Raw genomic sequence first — 23,235 nt, 5'->3', positions numbered from 1 at the left:
CCTGAAGGCCCCACTGCCCTGTGTGGTGCCTGCCTAGCACGTGTGGGTGCAGGGATGAGGCGCAGGTGGAAGCACGATGCTCCTCACCACTCCCCTGTGAAAGAGAAGCTCCCAGGAGAGCTCTCCTAGCCCTGCCCCACGAGCTCTTGCCCCTGCCCCAGCCGTGCCAGAGCAGAGGCCGAGGACCAAGGGATCCTTCAGACAAAGCTGTGCCAGCCTCGTGGAGCTGGCCCGGAGCACTAGGACAGGTGGGGCGCCCTCCCCATATGTCCCCATCCTGCTGGGAGGGTGGAACGGGCACCAGGGAAATGGCCTGGTCCTGCCTGGGCTCAGTGCAGGACTTTGGCATGTTGGATGGATGTGACAGCCACCGCGCTGCAGAAACACCAGCCACGACCCCTTGCTGCAGTCCCCACTGTCCCCTGCCCCGCTGCCACCCCCATGCTGCCCCATCTCCCGTCTCTTCTCCCCACACTGCAAGGACCAGCAGTGCAGTAAGAGCTGGCACAGCCCTGCAGCCACTGCCCGGGCCCCAGCCCTTCCCCACCTCCTCCACCAAACATTGTATCCGTCTTCAAGAAGGACAAGAAAGAGGATCTGAGGAAGGTTGTGGTGGATATGAAGGTGACCAGCAGTCAGCAGGGTGCTCCTGTAGCAAACACAACCACTGTTACACTGGGTTGTGCTAGCAAGAGTGCAGGCAGCAGGGCAAGTGCAGTGGGACACACAAAAAATCCTGGCAGCTCTGACAAAAAAAGAGGGGCAAAATAAAGGAAGAGCAGAACTGTCAGACTGCCCATGCTGGAGAGAGTGGTGTGGCCAACAGAGCGCCCAGGTGCTGCAAACACAACGATGAAAACGGCATTTTTGCCCGTTGCCAAGTGGCTGGAGCTAGGTGGGTCCAGGCTTGCTCACGGGGGGTTAGGACTGAACGTCCTGAGGGTGACTATGAGCTACTCGATGCTTTCTCTGCTGTGCAGTGATACTTCCCGTGGTCCCACCTCAGTCTACCCTGAACTCCATGTTTTCCCTTTGTGTAACACATAAATCAAGACTGTGGAGAAAGCGCTGAGTGCAGGGAAATGCCACGGTGATAATCTGGCAGCCAGGGGAGAGCACTGAGAAAGCAAACGTGTGCACGAGACCTCACAGCAAAGGCCTGGAGAAACCAAGGGACAGGGACCCTCCGGAGCTGCCAAGGATCCCAGCCCTGAGCCATGGGGGTGGACGTGGCTCCCTCTGCTCATGCCATGGGCTCATGGCACATCCCACACAGTGAGATAAATCTCTGTGGGAGAGGTGAAGGAAGAAAGGAGAAACGAATCAAAAGAGGGGGGATTCAGGCCAGGAGTCCCTCCAGTAAACATCTGCAAATAGGGGTGGATTTGCTCCCTCTCTGGTAAAGCCATTTCTTCCATGGCCAGAAGAACCTGGGGGAAGGAGAGTCTTCTCCTGACACTCCTTCAGAGATGGAAGGCAGCAGGATTTGAGGGATCCCTTACAGACAAGGGGGAGTTTCTGGGTGTTGAAAGAAAGATTTCCGTCTGAGACCTTAAAATCCTGGGTGGCTGAAGGCTACAAGATGCCTCCAATGCGTGGCTCACAAGGGACCTGAGTGACACCACAGCCACCACTGAAACACCCTCAGAAGCAGATCCCGTAACATCTGGCCTCAGTGAGACCTGCAGTATTTCCCTACTTTTCTCTGTGCACCAAATTTTCCTTTTTAGCTCCTCAGCACTGGGGAGCGGTCTCGACTCCAGAAGTCATGGGGAAGGCACCAGCGAATGCCAGCCCAACTGCTGCACCCAGAATGTCCTTGTGTTGAAGGAAACCAAGTCCCCAAGGTGCTCCCTCAGCCACCTGGATGGGCACACGTGGGACGTGGCCCTTCCTGGACCTCCCAAGCCTGTTGTTTGAGGAAGTGCTGGAAGAACAGGCTGGGCAGGATCCTCATGGCACTGCAGTGGCTGTGGCTGTGACACTGCCCCTGCACACACTTCCTGGGCCAGGTGCTTGGGGGCCAGCAGTGCTTTGGGGAGTCCCTGAGGAGCATGTCCTCAGGATGGTCAAGGAGACCTCAGGCTCTTGTCACCCTCTTCGAGACCAGTTGACTGGTCAAAGGTCTGGCAGGAGGAAGGACCGGCCCCACGGCTCACGAGGGGAAGGTGCTGACACATGGCTGGGGCCAAGGCCCTGCTACCTCCTGGGCCCTCCCCCAGCTCTGAGAAGCCACTGCAGAAGCAAGGAAATCCCGGGAAAAAACCTTCCCCACGTCCCTGGGGGTCAATGACATGGTCACTTCTGTGTGAGGAGAAGCCAGACCAGGCCAGGGATGTGACTGGAGTTTGTGCTTGCAACGTCACTGCTGCCTGCGCACCTGATAGGCCAACACCTATCAGAGTCTGGTTCTCATTGGAGGTCACATGTTTCTCTGGAGCTGATAGGCCAGAAGGAGGATCCTTTTCAGGGAGGTCCTTGTGATGTCACCGCAGTCTCTGCTGCTGAGTGGACAGGAACAGGCCTAACGCTTGGATGCAGGTTGTGAGGTCACGGCTGCCTGAGTGCCTGATAGGCCAAAAGAGGGGACACGGCCATGCTGCCGATTGTGAGGTCACTTCCTGCTCTGGAGGTTCTGTGCCACCAGCAGCCTCCTGGTTCATGGATGTTCTTGTTGTGTCTCTGCTGCTGCTGGGCCAGGAGCAGGTTCATGGCCTCGGTGTAGGCTGCGAGGTCACTTCTGCCCGAGCACCGGAGAGGCCAGCAGCAGGAACAGCATCAGCAGAGCAGCTGTGAGGCCACTGCAGCCCGAGCAGCTGAGCAGCAGCCCCAGGGCTGTGAAATGGCTTGGGAGGACACTCCTGTCCCTGGAGACGACAGGCCAGAAATGCGGTGGCCTTGCAGGGCCGTTCCCTGCTGGGCTGGGGCTCTCCAGGGAGGCCTGAGCCACCGCCAGGCTGTGCTGGACAGAGGGGCTTGTTCTGGGCTCCTGCTGCTGTGGATCTAGGAGGGTGCCAGGAGTCCACTGCATAGACCCATCACTGAGTTCATGCAAGTAGGGGTTTGGCTGGCTTCTCTGGGACTTTCTGGATCCTGAAAGAAAGAGGCTGCCGTTGCACATAGAAACACTGATCAGCTGGCAGGAATGAACCACGCACAGCGCAGAGCTACAAAAACACAGTTCCTGCACTTGTGTGGGGACTCTCTGTTACTCTACACAAGTGTTCTGTCAGGAAATACATATACACACACATATATGCGTGTGTGTGTGTGTATATATATATATATATATATGTATACACATGCACACACACATTTGTATATACATATGTACAGTATATGTGTTGTTCGGGTATCTCTGCACTGCAGAAGGCATTCCTGATCATCATCTCTATTTATTCTTAGAATAATAGGTATTTTCACCACAGGAGAGATATACTCAGCCAAATCAGGATATTTGGGAAAGCTTTGTAGACACTCGTTCACTCTGCTGTGCTGTGTGGTAAGGTCAAGACAAGAATATAGTGTGTTCCCATTAAATCCCAAAATGCAAGGGAATGTTTTTCAGCTCATATTCGGAGGCTGTACTAGTGCAAGTACCTTCAACATGGACTATGCAGGGAAGTTAGCAAACAACTCTTGTCTTTCAGATGGCATTAACCACGTTTTAAATGAGGGTGCAATATATTAAGATGAGTAATTACGTTCAGGGTTCTGTGGATGAACTGCCTCATCAAATGCCTACTAGACAAGAGTAAACTTTTCTTACCTGCAACAGGTAAATGTCTGTGTCCTTTGGATTCAAGTTGCTGAGTCCCTGTAAACAGCCTTGACTGTTTTAGGAATGAGGGCTGGGATAGAAGACGGTAGAGAAACATTTCTTCATGGAGGGAAGGTTATATCAGTACATGGAAGAAGTAACTACAAAGCTGAAACTCAGTACTAGAGTTCCAGTAAAGTGCGTTGTTATTACTGGTCAAATGGAAGGACTGAGCCTCCACCAGAAAGATCCAACAAGACTCTTAGTCATGTTGATTTAAAAGTATTCCTTAAGGGACTCAAAATCAAGGAAATGTGTTGTCCATCCTTTTAGGTAAAACAAACAAAAAACACTCTTATGGGTTTGTGTAGCCTGCAGCTGGAGAGCCAGGGTACGGGCAAAGGTCTCTCCTGGACCTTTCAGGATCACGTGCTCTGGAGAAGTTGGCAGCTCCTTCCCTGGGCCTGTCGGCTCTGTCTGGTAGCACCACGTCCCCTGGAGAAAGACGCACACAGGCACCTTTTCACTTCTTTAATCATCTGGGCTTTATTGGCTCACGTGTGCGTGTTTGGGGTGGGGGAGGACCAGAACTGCCTGAGTGTTGATCATCTGATCAGACACACAGAGAAATGCATCCTGGGAAAGGATTCTTGGACCTGGTTTCAATGTGCATCCATGTCTCTTTTAGAATGAATGACATCAAATGATGTTGTTGTGCATGGCCATAGCTTCCATTCCACAGTCAACACAATGTTCCTGGCAGCCCATTCCTCTCCCCTGCTGAGGTCCACCTGGATGGCAGCCCTCAGCCTTATGACCGTTTTCCTGATTAGGTGCCATCTGCAAATGTGATGAGAGTTGTGTCCTCGAGGTCACTGATGAAGTTGTTAAACAGGACAAGTCCCAGTATGGACACTTGCATACTTCACTCATCACTGGCTTCCAGGTAAAGCCAAACCCATTCACAAAAGCCCTCTGAGCTTGATCATCCAGCCAGCTTTTTACCCATCCGGCTGCCTACCCAGTGGAGTGTAATGCCTTACTTGTATGCAAGAAAATAGTGTGAGATACCATCAGACACCTAGTTAAATCACAGCAGATAACATCCACTCCTCTCCTCTCCTCTCCTCCACAAGTACAGAACTTTTATCATGAAAGCAACCAGGCTGCTCAGGAATGATTTAATTTCAGTAAATCCATTACCTCTTCCTCCTCCTCCTCCTTCACATGCCCAGGAATGTGATGCAAGAGGACTCACTCCATGAAACACTCTTCACCAAAATGAGACTGAAGGGCCTGCAGCTCCCCAAGTTGTCCTCGTGGCCTTTTTGGAAGATGGGCACAGCATATTCCTTCTTCTAGTCGTTGGGACCTCCCTTGATCTCCACAGCCTTCCAAAGAGGATAACAACTGGCCTTGTTATGATATTGGCCAGCCCTCTCAGTGTCCTCTGATGCAGCCCATCCAGCTCCAGAGACTTGTAGGGGTTGAGTTCTTGCCAATAATACCCTCTTCCACCTGTGGCTCTTTTTTCCCTCTGAAGTCCTGACTCCAGGCAAAACAGCCCAGGAGACCTTGTTGGTGGAGAGTGGGGCCAAGAAGGCACAAAGCTCCTCAGACCTACCTGCATCTTCTGTTACTAGATTCCTTGCCCGAACCAGCAGTGAGCCCACATTTTCCTTTTCCCTCTTTTGCTGTAACTGAAGAGGTAGCAGCTCTTCTTCGTGCCATTGATGCACCTTGCAAGTCCAATCCTAGCAGAACTTCGGCTTCCCTAAGACCATCCCTGCTTTGCTGGACAATTTTTCTGATTTCTTCTTTTTTTTTAGCTTCTCCCTCCTTCCAATTCTTATGTGTGGCCTTTTTGCTCTGAGCTCAGTCCTGATTTCCCAGCATAGTGAAGCCAGTCTCCCAAGATTTCTAGTAGTTTTACTGAATATCGCTATGGCCCATTCTTGTGCTTGGCAGGTGCTGTCCTTACAGACCTGCTGGCTTTCCTGAGCTCCTGGCCCCCCACCAGTCCTCTGAGCAGGCCCAAGTCTGCTTCTCTGAAGTCTGGGGTCTGAGCTCTGCAGCTATCCTTCCTCATTCTGCTCAGGACATAGAACTCTGCTTTTTCATGGTCACTCTAGGAAAGTATGACACTGACTGTCCCATCCTTGATCAGTTCCTCCCTGTTGGAATTGCAGACAGAGGGAAGTACGAGTACCGGCCCACTGTGCAACTGTGCAAAGAAGCTGTCCCTGGTGCCCTCCAGAAACCTCCCAGCCTGCCTCCATTCTGCTGTTCAACTTTCCAGGGAATGTCTGTGAGATTGAAGTCCATCCCCCTCCCTGTCCCACAAGATCAATGGGGCCTGTGATCCACAGAATTGTTCACATTACATTGACTTCGTCACCCTGATTAGGTGGTCTAGCTCCCATCACAATGTCACCCTGACTCTGGTGCTTACCCAAACACTTGTCTCTCCCATGGAAGAGCTCCACACATGTGAACTGCCCCTTCACACAAAGGACATCCCCCTTCCTCATCTTCTCCCTTGTTCTTTCCTGAAGACCTTCTACCCTACAATTGGTTCCTTTCAGTCATGTGAGTGATCTCACCACACCTTAGTCATAATAGCAATGTTTCAGTCAGACTTGTGATGGTGAAACCTGTTATCAAGGGCCAAGGACACAGTGTACGTGATGGTCTCACTTCAGAGCAGGGACATGCTGGCATACAAAGCAGGTGGCAATGTTAAGGTGAAAGGATGTTCCCACTAAGAGAGCAAACCCCGCAGTGCCCGAGGCCAGGGAGAAACACAGCTGGGCTGTTCAGGAATGGGTTTGCTGCCCGAGCTGACTCTGCAGCATCGTGGGACCTGTGTCAGAGGTGAACTGATCTCCAGGAAGCACAAGGTGCTACTGAGCAATTCCCAGGCCCTGGAAAGCCCATGATCCAGCCACTTTGTGGACATCGTTAGCTCAGTCCCTGTTCATATCATCCTGGCAGGTGAGAAGAGGCTCAGGGACAGGAGAGCTAGAAGGGTGTGAGAGTGCCAAGACTGGAGTGGACACCCGGTGTGATGTGCCTCCCATTTATACAGCATGCTTGGATGTGGACGATACCGACTGTGCCTAAAGGCAGAGGTAGGATTCATTTGTTTGGGCACAGGTAGGAAGCCCAAGATGCCCTGGGGCACTTGCCCAGCACACGTGCCCAAGAGCCATGATTTTCCTGTAGGTGCCACGCTGTATCTGCGAGAAATACACAGTGTTACTGGACAACCCAGGCATCTGGTATGGACCTGCCAGCCTATTTTATGTCATTAAATCAAGGGTCTGCACTGAATCACATCAGGATTTTGCACTGTAGGGATCGGCTTGTGTCTCAGCTTCGCAGTGAGTGGGGCTCCAGCAGTGTTAGACATCTAGTGTCAAGGCCAAGGAAATTCCCCACCCGGCCCCCACCTGATGTTCCAGAAGGATGTGATTCTCGTAGTTGCTCCATCAGAGCAAACAGATACTTGAACTGTCTCCTTAACTCTTAGCTGTCTCTTTAACTCTGTCTCTTTAATTAACACCAGAGGTTTGTGGGTGAGGGACTGACTCCCACCCGCCATCTCCAGTGATTGTAACGGCAGTTCAGACAAGGAGTTCACAGGCAAACATCTCTGTTGTGCACACTTCTGCTCGGGCAAGGGGAATCCCACCTTCTCTGTGCCTGTGGAGGTCATGGGAGGGATCTGAGTCCCACTGCAGCTCAGGGGCTTCTAAACAGACATGCGATGCCCTGAAAGACTCATCAGAACCAATACCTGAACCATGGCTAAATGAGCTCCCTTCCTGCCCCTTTCCAGGTGTCCTGCCTAGTTGAGAGATGGAACAGGGGCTTCCAGAGCAGGAGATTTCCATCTCTTGCAGATAACCATTCTCTGATGAAATAAATTGTAATGCTGGAGTCAGTCTTCCTTCAGGGCTTAGAGAGGGACCGTCGGTGATTATTTCAGTCTACTTCAGGGACGATTTCCCAAGAGAATGGAGCACAAGGCACAGAGAAATTCCTGTCTTCAGCTGCCCCCTGCTCCTGAGCGGGGCCGGGCTCCTGGGACAGAGGGAGCCCATGGCAACCTGGAAGCATTACTGAGAGACAGCAGAGTCCAGGAGCAGCTCCTCTGCCAAGAGCAGCAGGGCTCTAGGCTGTAGGCACTGAATGTGGACATGAGATGAGAAGTGAAAGGCGGTGTGGAATGGGAGGCCAGAGGAGAGCTCACTGTGGGAAAATCTTCACAGCCTTTGACACGGTAAGTCTCTGGCTGCAGGACAACACCACTAAGATTCCTGGAGGGGTCTTCTGAACCCAGCCCATCCCGTGCCTGGGAGGCTTTTTACGGATCACTCTCCTGGTTTCTAACATGCATGGCAGGCTTGCCTGAAAGGGAAGGCACTCTCCTGAGGCTCTGATTTTATTTTATATCTTTGGCAGGGCACAAACTGGAAAGGATGGTTTGGGCTTAGGTGACTGGAAGAGAGTTCTGCAGTGTTCCTGTGAGGGACCAATAGGTCTACAAGGACCCCAGAAAGCTCCTTCAGCCACCTCTTCACCTGCCAGCAGCAGCAATATCACCTTTGCAGCCCTCACCAGTCTCATCATGCTTAGTCTCCCCTGCTCCTTAGGTCTTGCACACACAGAGATGCCCCTGGGCTGGGCCCTTTGGCCAGAAGGAGTCTGTAGGGCAGAGCCAAATGCCCCGTGGGTGGCATGGGGTCAGGGAGCACTGACAGGGGACAGACGTGGGGACAAAGAAAGAGCGCCAAGTGGAGACAGCTCCAGGCAGCTGAGAGATGCTCAGGGAATGTGAGGAAAGTGCCCACAGAAACACTGTGGCAGGCTGGACTCAGGCAACTCTCCCGTGGTCCTCGCTCTCCCTTTCTGCTCTTGTAATGGCTGCCAGCTGGAGGTTCAGCTACAAATTCAGACACCCACCCTGAGGTCCTCCCATGGAGGTGTCTGCAGAGGGCTGAGGTGCCCACGGCCTGTTCTCATCCCAGGGTGCTGGGAAATGTGATTTGAGAGTCTGGGGAATGAATGGAGTCTCCCTTTCCGAGATCTCCTTTTCAGGACATGTGAGTGAGTCCTTATGGTGTCCTTCTGGGTTTGGAAGCTGCCCTCCAGAAGGACACAGCTCTCCCATTGGATCTTAGCAATGCTGAATCCCTTTCAAGTAGTTCAGGAGGTACTAACACCAGAAAATGCTCCTGAGCACCTTCGTATGTGTGCAGCTGAAGTGAACCCAGTGTTTCCTCAGCTAGAATGGAAGTGTTGAGAGTTTCCTCCACTCTCGGCAGTCAGCTCACAGAGTCGTTGGTCGAATCAGGCATGTCAGGAGCAACGTTCTGTTCTCTCCATCACATCTCCACCTCGGGCTGCGAAAGAGAGCAGAGTTAGATCTGTGCTTTGAAACCAGCCTCCCCTGATCTCATCGGAGTGCAATGTCTTTTTATAGAGTAACTTGTGGGTGAAATAATCCTTTGGGTAGCACAAGTGGAGAACAGGGCAGCTGAGAGCAAGGCAGGTGGACTTAACAGCACTCCTGACCCTGCACTAAGCAGCAGACAGCCCGTTTTCCTCTCTCGTCTTCTAATGTTCATCCTTGCAGCAAGAAAAACATCTATCCCTAAAAAGACCACTCACCAGATGTGATGGAAGAATCTAAAAATCTGCAAACAAATAAGAAAAAAAAAAAAAAAAAAAAACACTAAACCTCTCTGCTGCAACATGAACTCCTTAGAACTGTGTGTGAGGATATTAACAGATCTTTTTCATTACAGGTGGGCACTCAAACACCAATTCTGAAAATCAGAGATATCACAAACCAGCCCCATCTACCACCTGGTGTAAAGCAGGACAGGCCTGTGGTCCTCCGAGCACACTCAGCTGGAGCTGGAGCTGAGGAGCTGAACAAAGATCTTCCTGAGAAGGACAAAAGAAATTTGTCTATACTGTTGGCAGGATGGGTGAGGGTGTAGTATTCCTATGAAAAAAAATGAAAGTTTTGTTTCTCAGGGACAATCAGTGGTCACTGTCTTTTACCCTCTGACAGTTGCCCCATGCCCCAAACCAGCAAATGTCCAACAGCAGCTCCTTCGATGAGTTCCTCCTCCTGGCATTTGCGGACACACAGGAGCTGCAGCTCTTGCACTTCTCTCTCTTCCTGGGCATCTACCTGGCTGCCTTCCTGGGCAATGGCCTCATCATCACAGCTGTAGCATGTGACCACCATCTCAACACTCCCATGTATTTCTTCCTCCTCAACCTCTCCATCCTCGACCTTGGCTCCATCTCCACCACTGTCCCCAAATCCATGGCCAATTCCCTCTGGAACACCAGGGCCATTTCCTACTCTGGATGTGCTGCCCAGGTCTTTCTGGTTGTCTTCTTGCTTTCAGCAGAACATTTTCTCCTCACTGTCATGGCCTATGACCGTTTTGTTGCCATCTGCAAACCCCTGCACTATGGCACAATCATGGGCAGCAGAGCTTGTGTCAGAATGGCAGCAGCTGCCTGGGCCAGTGGCTTTATCTATTCTCTCCTGCACACTGGAAATACATTTTCACTACCCCTCTGCCAAGGCAATGCTGTGGACCAGTTCTTCTGTGAAATCCCCCAGATCCTCAAGCTCTCCTGCGCAGATTCTTACCTCAGGGAAGTTGGGCTTATTGTGGTTAGTGTCTTTTTAGTCTTTGGGTGTTTCATTTTCATTGTGCTGTCCTACGTGCAGATCTTCAGGGCTGTGCTGAGGATCCTCTCTGAGCAGGGCCGGCACAAAGCCTTTTCCATGTGCCTCCCTCACCTGGCTGTTGTCTCCCTGTTTGTCAGCACTACAGCATTTGCCTACCTGAAGCCCCCCACCATCTCCTCCCCATCTCTGGATCTGGTGGTGACTGTTCTGTACTCAGTGGTGCCTCCAACACTCAACTCGCTCCTCTACAGCATGAGGAACAAGGAGCTCCAGGAGGCAGTGAGCTGGTGCAAGCTCAGCAGCAATGAGCTGCCCATATCTCCTCACAAGCAATTTACAGTTTATCTCAAGAAACTTTGTGCTCTGGGAGTTCTGTCTGTGATAGTCCTATTTGTGCAAAAATATCTGAATTCATTCCACTTCTGCTGGAGCACAAATCCCATCTCTCTGACCCAGAAGCCTTCTGCATATCTGCCTATCTCTGTGTCAGACTTGATCTCCCAAGTAGCAATTCTGTAATAAGAGGGGATCTCTGTGCCTGAAGGTTGGGCTCTTCCTCCCAAGTTGGAGCCAAGAATGTGCTCAGGGAAATGCACCCAAAAGGATCCTGTTGTTGTGCTTGGGTTTTCTGTGGATAAAGGGGCATGAACTCTTTTGAGTGACATGTGAGGGAAAGAGGGCTGTATTCATCTGTCACTTGTGGGTGCCCAGTGTCCCTCGAGAGGATGAGTGGTCAAAGAGGTCTCTTCTGGGGACTGTGCCACATATTGGAGGGCTGATCAAAGATGCCCATTTTTCTGAAGGGGGTTTGGAGCCACCCAGAGAGCACAGGACATCTCCAGGGACAGTGTGTGCCTGGGAGGTACAGTAAGTAGAGACTCTCACAAACAAGTGCAGTCAACCAAAGGAAAGCATCAAATCAGGGCTCTTCATTCTCAGGAGAGGGAGTGGGCTGGGTCTAATGACACCCCCGAACATGCCCTGAGCAGTGTGAAATTCTGCCCCCACAGATAAAGAAGAACTTCTCTACTGCAGGATTGGCAGAGCTCTGGAACAGGTTGCCCAGAGAGGTCGTGGAGTCTCTGTCTCTGGAGATATTCAATATCTGCCTCAACATGATCCTGTCTAACATGCAACAGGTGACTCTGCTTTAGCAGGGAGGTTGGACTAGATATCTCCAGAGGTCCCTTCCAACCGCAGCCATTCTGTGCTTCTGTGTGATTCTGTGAAATGCCCTGTCACTTCTCTGTCCATCCCCCACTGTAACAGATTGAGGGAGGGGGGAGGAGTTGTCAGGAGCAATGATACTGGTCCAGCTGGCTCTGGTATGACCAGCAAGGCCAGTGTGCAGTTACCGTGCAGACCCACGGAAAAGGCAGCTGCCTTGGACACCCCCAGGCATATCCTTGCAGGTTGCCATGCTGAGCATGCAGTCAGCCTGCTGGCAGGCAGAAACCTACTGGACTTTGCCAGCACTTCCCACTGGCTTCTCAGCAGCTCCAGGCAGTCAGACAGAGGCTTTCAAGGCCAGCGTCATGGCTCAGCTGTGCACCTTTGTGAGGATGTGTGCCCAGGAGCCTTGTACATCAGGCAGTCAAGGCAGCCTGTGCCTTCGGTGGGAGCAAGCTGGGCTCTGGCTGTACTGCACTGCTGCGGGCAGCTGCTTCTGGACCACTTGTGGACAGGAGGACCCACAGGGTGGAGGTCGTTGTGTTGGAACAAGAGGCTGCTGAAGAGCAGGCAAGCTGAGGGCTGTGTACAAGGGAAGCTCTGGCTGCACGCCGCCTGGCTGAGCTGGGCCCACAGCTGCTTTCTGCCCTAGGCGCAGAGCTCACGGGCTCCATGGGGGCCTTGGAGCATGCTGGTCGGTGTGCTTTGTGGCAGGGAAAATCCCGAGGACCGGCAAGAAATTCCCACCTGTCCGCAGCAGCTCCTGCCTGCCTCTTTCCCCCAGCTCCTTTGCCAAACCAGCCGGCTGCTTTCCGGGCAGCTCCCATGCCTGCTGCCTGCCCCTGCCTCCAGCCCCATGGCTCACCTCGCCCCTGCGTTCCGGCATGCCTGGCAGTGCGTGTGCAGCCTGGCAGCAGCCGTTTGCTGCCGCTCCTCGTCCCTCTGCAGGATCTTCTGCTGGGGACCTGCTGCTCTGGCCCCAAGGTCAGCTGCTGCCTCCTCAGGGAACAGCTCTCCTCAAAGGGAGGACCCCAGGGGCTCTGCTCCCAGCAGGGACACAGTCCCCATGCAGACCGCCCCACCACCATGGCCTTGGAGGCACCATGCCACCACCATCACAAAGCCCTGCTGCTCACCGTGGCAACACCCCTCACCAAGCCCTGGGGAGCACTGTGGGCACCCCCATCACAAAGCTTTGGCAGGCTCCATGGGCACATCCAACACCAAGGTCTTGCCTCCAAGCCTCTGCTTTCAGCTTTGGAGCCTGTCCGGCTGCTCACAGCTGGGCAGCACCACCAAGTTTCCTCTCTCCAGCTGTGCTCTCCAGGCTGCCCTTCTTCAGGCACTCCAGAGCACAGAGACACTCCAAGGCCACCCCTCTTGCTCTGCCTGCTAATCCTCACCCCAGCTCTCTCCACTGGCTCCTTGTGCAGCCCACGCTACAGCTCCCTGCATTCCTGCTGCTCTCTCGCCCACGTTGCTTTCCCCCCACATGGCCCAGCAATTTTCCTTGACATCACAGGCCACCACTTCCTCGCTCTTCTTGGAGTCACCCCCTCCTCCAAGGCACTCCTGCTAGAAGAGTCCTCCCCAGCTGTTTCACCATCAGCTCAGCTGTTGACAACAGCCTCCTTCCACACAAAACCTGACAACCTTCAGCAGGGCTGAGACAAAGTCAAAGCTGTACTATGGTTTTGAGGTGGAGAGAACACTGCCTTTGTGGAGTTGAGCAGCTGGTTTTATCCTGTGCTGTGCTGCCTCAGGGTGTGCTGCAAGGTGTCCGGAGCTGCCCTTTGGAAGCTTTTCCCGATCCCCCACCTGTGGTGGCACTCAAGGGCCTGGGAGAAATTCTCTTGAGGCTGCTGCATCTTTGGAGCTGTGGCCATGGGATTTGCAGGAGAGGTCAGGGGGACATGCTGATGTTGAGGTACGTGGTGCCATGTTCTGGTGTTAGCACAAAACTTGGAGGGAGCACACTGTTGAGAGCTCGAGCAGGACTGCTTGGGTCTTTGAAGGAGCTATGCAGAATTTTGCTGTGGAGCACTTCCTTCCTCTGGGCAGCAGGAAACAGATGAGCCAGGAAATTGGACAGACTGTCTGAAGAAAGGCAGAAACACTTGCAAAGACCCAGTCAACCTGAGGCAACCTCCCCTGGTCGTCTGCCATTCTGGCCATGGCACCACAGGGACAGAGGGCTTAACTCAGTTGGATGGATCATGCTATTCCAGAGGGCTTGTCTGCTGAGGGGCACACAGGGCTATTCTGTGCTTGCAGCTCTCCCAGGGAAAGCTCATTCCACTGCTCTTCTGCAGATGGAAACCCGTCTCTTCCACAGACTCTGAAAAGCCAGGAGCCATCTAATTATTTCTGAAGCCATTTACTGGCCAGTGTTGCCACCACTGGGATAAAGCTTGCAGTGCACAGGAATTTGCTGTCTTGTTGCAGGACTAGATTTAGAGGCAGGAGCCTGCCACAGGTTTAATGCTGCGTGTTCTGAGGCAGTGTTTCCTGCTTTCAGTAAAATTAGCAAGAGCAGTTCCTCTGATCCTTGTGGCATGTGGCCACATTGTGGCCTGTGCTAATTGTGCCACGTGCTGCACATTTTCCAGCATGCAGAGCCAAGTGGCCCTCAGTGTCTGACCTCTGACAGCAAAGAAGGGTCTTTGAAAGTGCCCCGGGAAATGGCTGTTATCCCACATGATGCAGCTATGGTCCTTGCCTCCCTGGGGTGAGGACTGCTGAGTGGCTGATGGAGATGGGAGGTTCGAGCTCCCTGGCAAAGCTTCACAGAGTTGCTGCAGCTGCGAAGCTGGTGGACCTTCCCCATCACGGCACGAATGTTCCCCCTGAAGACAAGGGACACTTCAAGGTGCCAGTTCTCCTCACCTGTGCTTGACATCTCCCGCCAGTCTGTGTCAGTCATAGGCTGCAGCAAGATGGGCGCAGGAGAGGTCCCCTGCTGATATGCCCCTGAGAGCATCCTTTCTTCAGAGGACATACTTGCAGCCTGATGAGACAAGGCAAGGTGCTAGCAAGGTTTTTTTGTGGGGTACCACACCCTTGGAGTGCAAGAGTCCTGCTGCAGTGCCCAGCAGCTGCTCCAAGAGTGGGCCTTTGAGCTGTCTGCACCTCAGAAAGCCTGCTGATGCAGTTCCTCTTCTGCCTGGGATGCCACCAAAGCCATAGACAGCAGTGCCAAGTGACAGCAATGGCAGTGTTTTCACTGTCTGAGAAGCAGTGGAAGGTCAGCATCTTCCAGCTCCAGGTCTCCTCTAAGCCCCATCCACTGAGCTGATCCGAAGAGGTCAAGGCAATCAGGCTTGACGACAGGTTTGTTCCCATACTCGCGTCGCACTGCTGGGCACTGCTGGCCTGTGCCTGCCTCCTGTGGGAAAGGACAGGGACACCTCCCGCCACTCTCAGCAGCCATTCCTCTGGGAGCGGAGACTGGCATTTCCTGCCATCAGGCATTTCCTGATGGGACAGCAAATGGCTGAATCTCACAGCTGAAGCAGCCCTTGTGCAGCCACAGGATGGTGGAGGAATTTGTGTTGCAAGAGTTCTCTGGAGGTCATCTGACCCAGTTCCTGCTCCGAGCAGGCTCAGATTCAAAGCTGTCTGTAACCTTGGTCCTTCTAGGACTGCCACAACCCCCCCTAGCAGGAGGATTAGTGCTCCACCCACCTACAGGCCCCAAAGGGTACCAGGCCTTTTCAGCTGGACAACAGTGGAAAAGGTTGACTCAGTGGCCTATAAAGAACAAGGACATCCATTCTCGGTATCTGGTGACCATTCCAAAGCTCCTCACACCTAGCTCCTTCGGTGCCAGATGAAGCACCCAGACATTGCAGGAAATGGCATGTGAAGATATTCCAAAAGGTCATCATCAGTGTCATAGCTCTCAGCCAACCCCTTGGAGCACCCTGTGGTCTCCTGCCAGGTCCAGGAAAGATTTATTTTCCCCCCAGCGCTATCATGTCTGAGGGATATTTTTTCCCCCATTCTCTGAAGACCCTCAGGTGGCTGCAGGTTGTGAGAGGAAAGGGGTCAGGTAGTGCTGCTGTCCCCTGGTGGGCCTGGCCCTCTCCTAGGGCTGGCTGGAAAGCAGACCTAGCTGACATGCACAGGGAACAGGCGACCACCAGCTTTGGGGTCAGGAAGGAGTTTTTCCCCCGGGACAGACTGGCAGCAGTCCCTGGGGCTTTCTCGCCTTCCCCTGTAGCACTGAGCATGGCCTGTTCCCGAGACTCCTCTGGGCCATTTCAGGCCAGGACCGCCTGCACTTGCAGCACCGAGACACCAGCTGTGCCCTGCAGCTCACTGTCTCTCTGCCCTGGGGCATGTTTGCAGCAGGAGCTCGGGCACTTCTGTCTCTTCTGTATCCCCAGTGTGTGCTGGCTTGCGCAAAGCAACGTGTATTTGGAAAGGCTGCAGGGTTGGGGCTCCATCAGGAGCTGCCACTTGTCAGCTGTCCCCACATGCATGGAGTGAAAGTGCAGGGCTGTCCTCTCCTAGCTGTGCTGCTGCACGTGCTGGCTGTGGCCCAAGTGCCTGGCCCTGCATCTGCACGGTCAGGAAGTGCCGGTACCCTCCTGGCTACGGGGCTTGTCATGCTCTTTGGGGAGCTTGGAGGGTTGGTCTTTTCCCCAAGCCTACCTCGTGGGGCAGCAGGGGTGTCTCAGCAGACTGTGTCCAAGGCATGTTCATGTCTCCTGGATCTGAGCTGGTCCAGGGCAGGGATCAGAGTGGCTGGAGCTCTCCTCTGGCGTGACTCAGCCAGGATAGGAGAGGTGGTCTGCACCTCCTGAAGCAGATGGCCCAACATGTGGCCATACAGAAGTCCTCTCTCTCTCACTGTCGTCACCTTCATTTCCTCTTCACCCTTTTCTCCAAGTTGCCATCCCTTTGAATCCTCACCCCTGCCACTGCCTCCTTGCCCTCTCTGTCCTTCCTTGCCCTCTCTCCTGTCCGCCCACCTCTACTCTATTCTAGACCTCTAGACCTCTACTCCCACCTCCTCCTATTTCCTACTCCCAGTGCCTGCACCTGCCTCATCAGCCTGTCATAAACACATTGCCCTCCTTCTTTCTGCAGCCTTCTCTGGTCTCCACATCTCCCAGACTTCTTAGATCACCTCCTCACCTTCCCTTGGGCACCATTCAAAGGTGGAAGGCCTCGCTGAGAACGGCATGCCTCCCAGGTGACATCAAAAGTGCAACACGAAAGGTGCATGCCATGCAGGGTCACCAGGTGCTGACCGACAGTATTAGAGTACATCTGAGCCTTTTGTAGGCTCAGAAGAGCTGAGCTGATGGCCTGCAGGCAGAGCTGGGCGTGTCTGCTTACTACTGAGGCAAGTCCTCTGCTCAGCCACAGCCATGCCTGTGCCTGGCCCTGGACACTGTTGCTGTGGACTCTGAGCCATAGCTAGACCTCTTGGCCTGATGTGGGACCTACCTACAGATTACTGGACTGTGAACCCATGAGGGTTCAACCCTCATGACCCTCATCACACCGCATCCTGACCTTGACCTGCAGATTGCTTTCCTGGCCTGATCTTGAACCTGTCTCATCACCACAAACATGCTGGATGATCTGGACACATGCTTGAACTTGGCTACCATCTGTGGGCCTGTCTCCCTCACCTCAGGTTGGTACTGTGGGATGAGGCCCTGGCGGCTGATGTCCCTGCCATGCCAACCATGTGACTGTTTTTGGTTCCCAGCTCCCAGTCCCAGAGGGAGCAGTGGGCCTTTGCTGTACCCTGTCAAGGGCAGAGCTACAATGAGAAAATGGGCCTACACATATCCAGTTGAGTCTCCTGACAAGACATCAGGGAGGGCCAGGAAGATGCCTTGTCCAGCTCTTGCAGAGTTGTGCAACAAGCTGCACAACAAGGTGGCTTGCACGCAGGATGACAATGGTGCATGAGAGCTCAGCAGGAACCCACTGATGTAAAGGTGCGTGGCGCCATATTTTGGTGCTAGTGCAAAGCTTGGAGGGAGCACACTGTTCAGGGCTGGAGCACAACTGGTTGGGTCTTTCAAGGAGCTGTGTGGGATTTTCCTGTGGAGCACCTCCTTTCTCCAGGTAGGAGAATGGATGAGGCAGATGACCCAGGAAATTGGATAGCTTGTCCGAAGAAAGGCAAAAACGCTTGCAAAGACTTGGTTAATCTGAAGCAACCTCCCCTGTTCATCTGCCACCCTGGCCACGGCACCACAGGGATAGAAGGCTTTACCCATGATGCTGATGTTCAAGGGTGCTGTTTGTAATTCAGCAGCAACAAAACACCGACTCCCTGAGAAGCTGTGTGGCTCTAGAATTCCAAGGATGTGCTTGGTGCGGCTGTGGACCTGTTTGTTTGGATGTTGCCTAGCACAAGGCACTCCACAAAGCAGAGTGGCTTTGCAAGGCAATATTCTGGGGAGGCCTTGTGCTCCCACTTGGAAGGTCTTCCCGGGGCTTCTTTGGAAGATGTGTGCTGTGCCCACCAGTCTATCCGAATCATGCTCTTCCAGAGGGCTTGCCTGCTGAGTGTCACCCAGGGCTGTTCTGTGTTTCCAACTCCCCCAGGGAAAGCTCCGCTCCATTGCTCTTCTGGAGAGGGAAACCCATCTCTTCTACTGTCGACAGATAACTGACTACAGTCCTAGACCATGGGGAGGAAGGGGTGGAGGTGGAGCGAGGGGGGTGAGGAGGGGGGAGATGAAGATTTACAGCATGACTCCACAGATTGCTTCAAGCATCAGAATTTACTGCACAAGTTGCAGTGATGCAAAGCAACAATTGTTATTAACAGAAACTTAGCTCAACTAGAATCCTTATTTTCTAATTACACTACAAGTTATGCTAATGGTAACTACTTAATAAACAGGCAAAGCTAGCTCATTTACACTAACTGTAACGACCCAAACAAATGAACTAGACAAAAGAAATGTAATTGATCTTACCCATGCATTGCCTCAGTTGCCAATCTACACTGAGTCCCACGGGAGTAACTGCCAGAGGGTGCCCCCATCCCAAGGGGTTCCACAAGTTGACAGACTCACAGTCACAAGTGAAGAGTCAAAGATGGCCTTTGGAGCCAACCCATTTAAACCCTTCAGGGGAAGGTGGAGGGGGAGTTGCTAGACCAGTTGCAGTTCTCTTCATGCAGTCACAGTCCCCAGCTCTTGGCTGCTGCACGGTTCAACTCTCCTCCATCAATGATCGTACTCATAGTCATGGGGTGGGGGGAGTGGCTGAACATCCCCAGCGGCAGGCTAGCTGCCTTGAGCACTCTTCAGCCCTGAAGTAAAGAGTTTGAGTGACTGCGAATGATTGCTTTACTCTTGCAGTGGTGGTCTCAAGGAGAGAGCCCACAGCTGGCGTAAGGAGGAGTTAATTCCAGTCCACAAGGATTAACACTGCCCCAGCAGTGAAAGCAGGTGTTGTCTCCCAAGGTCCTGACAGAAGGAGATTAGTGCAGACCACCATAATTAACCCTGCCCCAGCAGTGAGAGGAGGCTTTGTCCCTCAGGGTCTGGTGCCCAAGCAGGCCTCATCTCAAAGTCCTGACATCCTCCCTTTCAGTCTGAAGCACAGGAATGCAGACCGCTGGGAAATGGCACTAGGTTTTGGTGTGGTGGGGTGCTCCCAGCTTCCCCCTACACCTCACCTCGGAGCACTCCCCATCTCCCCATCTTGGTGGGGCTCCTCAAACACAGCACTGCGCTCTCCAGACATTTCCTGATCAGAGCAGCACAACAGTGGGGACACCTCCATCCTCACCACAGGGAACGCCACCACTGTGACATGCTGCACCCTCTGATGCCACACAGAACCAACATGTGCCTCTGCAGCAGGGACACGTAAGAGACAGGACTAGACATGCCAGCAGGCAGCTGACCCACCAGGGGCCCCAACACACACAAAGCCCAAGTCTCCTGACCTTCCATTCCCCTTGTGTCCTCTAAGGCCTTGCAACAGGTGCTGCCTATGTACTGCCAGGCACAGCCCAGCCCCTGCCCACTTCCCTCTGCCAGGAAGCAGAGAGCAAGAGCTCTCCCAGAGGCTCACCATGCCAGATCTTGTCTCTCTTTTGCCTCACATGCCCTTACAAGTGCATACTCCCAGCAGGTGCCTGCTGCTGGCCTCGGGGCTTCTGAGTCATCAGTTTCCTTAAGATAACTTCCCCAGCCATTTGCTACTGCGGGCCTAGCAGGTCCTCTGACAAAAGAGACCTCCCAATCAACAACCACACCTACCTGCCTGCTGCTGGCCTCTCAGGGACTCAGAAGGAGATGACCTCACAGTCACCACCACAGACATGTCTCTGTCACTGGTCAACAAGCCTCTGAGACAGCAGGCACCTCACGGTAACTTCCCCCTCCATGTGACAGATGCTGACCTCTCAGCTGCTCATGCAGAAATGAGCTCCAAAGCACATGGCCAGCCATGGACCTGCTGATGCCCCATCAGCTGCTCATTTGCAAGTCACCTCACAGTCCCCTCTCCAGGCACAGCTCTGCTGTGATCCAATCAGTTCAGCAGTCACAAGTGACCTCACCATCACCAGCCAAGCCTTCTTCCTGCAGCTGGCCTATCAGGTACTCAGGCAGAAGTGACCTCATCATCAAGAGTGGAGCCATGTGCCTCCAGCTGGCCTGTCAGCTGCTGCCAAAGAACTGATTTGATACTAGTTATTTTCTGTCATAGCGCTGGCAGAGAGCTGTGACCTCCCTGCCCACACCCTGGTTACACAGGTATTGCTGCCTGCAGCTCCCCTTGCCTCCTCTGTAGCTCAATCAGCTCCTTAACAGCCTCTTGGCCTCATAATGCTCATAGGGCAGCAAAACACCCTTCGGATACCAGTTAGTACCCCAAGAGAGGACTACCTTCGGCCTATGCTTTGAGAGCTGCACAGGAGCTGCAGGACACGCCACCGCCACCACACTGGCCAGAGCCAGATCCCAAAGGCAGACCCACTCCCAGGGAAACCTGGCCATGGATTGCTCCCCACCCTCCACAAGAGGAGGGAGCTGGCCCCACAGGAGCCCTGGGGCTCAGGGCATCTCCAGCCACAGGACCCAGGAATCCTGGCTGCCACCTTGTCCCCTAAGACAGATCAGACTCTCAGGCAGGGCTCTTGTGGCATCCACACCCTGTCCAGCTACTCCCACAGCTCAAGAGCAAGAGCCATTTTTTGCAGTTAACCATCTCTGAGCAAAACCTGGGGCAGCAGTTCCTGATGCCCTTATCCTTTGTGGAGAATCACAGGAGCATTGGGAAGAAGGAAAAGTGGTCTTGGCTGATGGGCTGGGTCCTCCACCTTGCTTGCCCCCTTGCCCTTGGCTCATCTGCCCAGCTGGAGAAAAGGGATGCCCTTCCTGTCTCCTCACCCCAAAATCCTCTCCAATACATCCCTGGTCCTCTGACTGTCAACAAGAGGCCCAATGTACATCTTCTTCCCCCTCCTTAACCCTGGACCAGCTCCAACAGGCAGCAGTGGGGAGCACATGAGCAGTGCTCATGTGGGAAGTGAGGGCATGGCTGTGTCACTGGGGAGACCTCCCTGTGATTTGGCATATCCCGCTGTGACCCCTGCTTGCATCATTTGGGGGGGCTTAATAGGTCACTGCCATGTAGATGGCATAGCCAGGGAGAGAGCTGAGACATTTCCCCTCATGTCCTCTGGATCAGTCACTGCTCCTCATGCCAGTCATGTTCCAAAAATTTCCAGTACATCCTTCAGGAACGTCTCCAAATGATGCCAAAGGCTCTGAAATCTCTCAGGTGGGGCACTGGAGAGGTCACTTCTGTGGCCCTGCACTGACAGGTGACTGCACTGGGGAGACCTGTGCAGTTCCCTGGGCCTTGGGGATTGGTTTGGGGTCTGGCCTTTTTCAAGGACAAGATCAAAGGCATGTGTTTCTGCTGTGGGTCGCTCTTTTTGTAGAAGTAGAATGCGGGATAATATGGGGTAGGATATCGTCTTCCTCCATTAGGCACCAAAGCAGGCTCTTTGGTTTTAGAAGTCCTCAGCAAGGTTTCTGGGTCTGAGGCACTTAAGAGAGAGATGATAGGCCAGACAAGAGGAAACAGGTCCTTAACACACGTCCTCTGAAGGGCTTTCTTCAGGACCCTGGGCAGCAAACCAGGGGACATTTTCCCATTTCCCATGAATGTTGGCCAGGTTTCCTTCTGACTGAGCCTGTGGAAAGGTATTTCTCATGTTGGACCTCAGTAGGTCCGTGGGCTTTTCAGTATCACCTCAGGGCAATGCTTCTCCCCTGCGTGCAGTCCCTGGCACCCCGGATCCCCCCAGCATCCCGGCTCTTTCAGGGGGGCTGTACAGTCGCAGCTCCCTGCATCTCCCACTTTTTTGACCCTGGGCTTCTCAGGACATGCCCCCACGCTGCAGTGCTGCTGCCCAGGCTCCATGGAGAGCCCGTAAGGCTGTGCAATGCCTCAGGACCTGTATTTTGGCATTGTGTCTCTATCTACCGTTCTCATCTATCCAAAATGTTTCTAGTAGGGCTCTGTCCCTTGTGTAACTTTTACCTCTTCAGAGGCAGCTTGGACTTAGCATACTGTTGATTATTTTTTAATGAAATTGTATGGTGCTTTATTTTATTATATTTTTGCAATTAAATGAAAAAAACAATCTGTGTCTATATGTGGCTAGTTGTCTAAGGAAAGCAGGTGGGAAATGAGGCATATGAGTTGTAATATTCAGCTGCTGCTTTCCGTGGAAGAAGGTTAGCTTTTAAGACAAGTGATGTAAGACTCAGGTAGCTGATGAGAGCAATGGCAGTGTTGGGAGATGGGGAGGAAGATTGCCCATGCAGTGCCTGACCTCTGGGATACTGCTTTTCCTACATGCCCTGACTTCAGTAGGAGACACTCTAGATCAAACACAGAATTGGGAAGCTGAAGAATGATAATCATAAAAAAAACTTTAAAAGCATAAAGATCATGTATATTATTGAAATCTCCATCTTTCAGCTACGCTCCTGAAACTTACTCAGTTAACCATGCAAGACTTGTAGAAAATTATAGGGAGAGAGGAGGATCATCAGGATTTTTTGCATTTGATTGAGCCCCAAGGTATATTTGGTACTCAGTTCTACCTGCTGTTGAGCGCTGTTTCCTCTATCTTGACTGTTCAGCACTCATTGGTGTCTCAAAACATGACCCCCCTCACTTATAGCATGAGGGACAAGGAGCTCCAGGCGGCAGTGAGGAAACTGATTCGGATGGTACTAGTTCAGCAGGAATGAGCTGCCCAGCTTTCCTCACAAATGATTTCCTGTTTTTCTCAAGCAGCTCTTGTGCTTTGGTAGTTCTGTCTGTGATAGTCATGTTTGTGCACAGATATTCGAATTGTTGACGCTTCTCCAGAAGCACAAATACCCTCTGTGTGACCCAGAGGCCTTCTGTAAGGGCAAGGGCACCGCCCGCGAGGGTGTCAGCCTCAGCCCCGGTTCACCTTCCCATAAGGAGCAGTGAGCCTTGGGCTGCCTGTGAGCTGGGGTGCCCAGCGTGAGGGGGTGTCCCTGCGGCGTGGAAGCTTTACATAGCAGGGGTCTGGAGCTCC

At 53.0% G+C, this 23,235-nt stretch overlaps 1 protein-coding gene across 1 annotated transcript; it reads left to right on the top strand.

Moving 5' to 3' along the window:
• Nucleotides 1-852: 852 nt before the first annotated feature.
• On the top strand, nucleotides 853-23,147 carry LOC134154500 (olfactory receptor 14C36-like). The gene is made up of 5 exons (XM_062601172.1): nucleotides 853-895; nucleotides 4,594-4,706; nucleotides 9,574-9,759; nucleotides 10,071-10,763; nucleotides 23,040-23,147. Exons 1-5 carry the CDS (start codon nucleotides 853-855, stop codon nucleotides 23,145-23,147), a joined length of 1,143 nt encoding a protein of 380 aa, XP_062457156.1.
• Nucleotides 23,148-23,235: the final 88 nt, after the last annotated feature.

This window comes from Rhea pennata, unplaced genomic scaffold (assembly GCF_028389875.1).
Source record: "Rhea pennata isolate bPtePen1 unplaced genomic scaffold, bPtePen1.pri scaffold_32, whole genome shotgun sequence".
Classification (NCBI taxonomy): Eukaryota; Metazoa; Chordata; class Aves; order Rheiformes; family Rheidae; genus Rhea; species Rhea pennata.
The sequence above is the reverse complement of the archived record's forward strand: the minus strand, read 5'-3'. Positions and strand labels throughout refer to the sequence as shown.

Bases quoted from the DNA above. Each gene is read 5' to 3' on its own strand.
- LOC134154500 (XM_062601172.1), top strand. From the start codon at position 853: ATGAAAACGGCATTTTTGCCCGTTGCCAAGTGGCTGGAGCTAG. The intron at 4,707-9,573 runs GTAAAGCCAAAC...TTTTCATTACAG, and splicing joins CACTCATCACTGGCTTCCAG to GTGGGCACTCAAACACCAAT. The intron at 10,764-23,039 runs GTGAGCTGGTGC...ACGCTTCTCCAG, and splicing joins ACAAGGAGCTCCAGGAGGCA to AAGCACAAATACCCTCTGTG.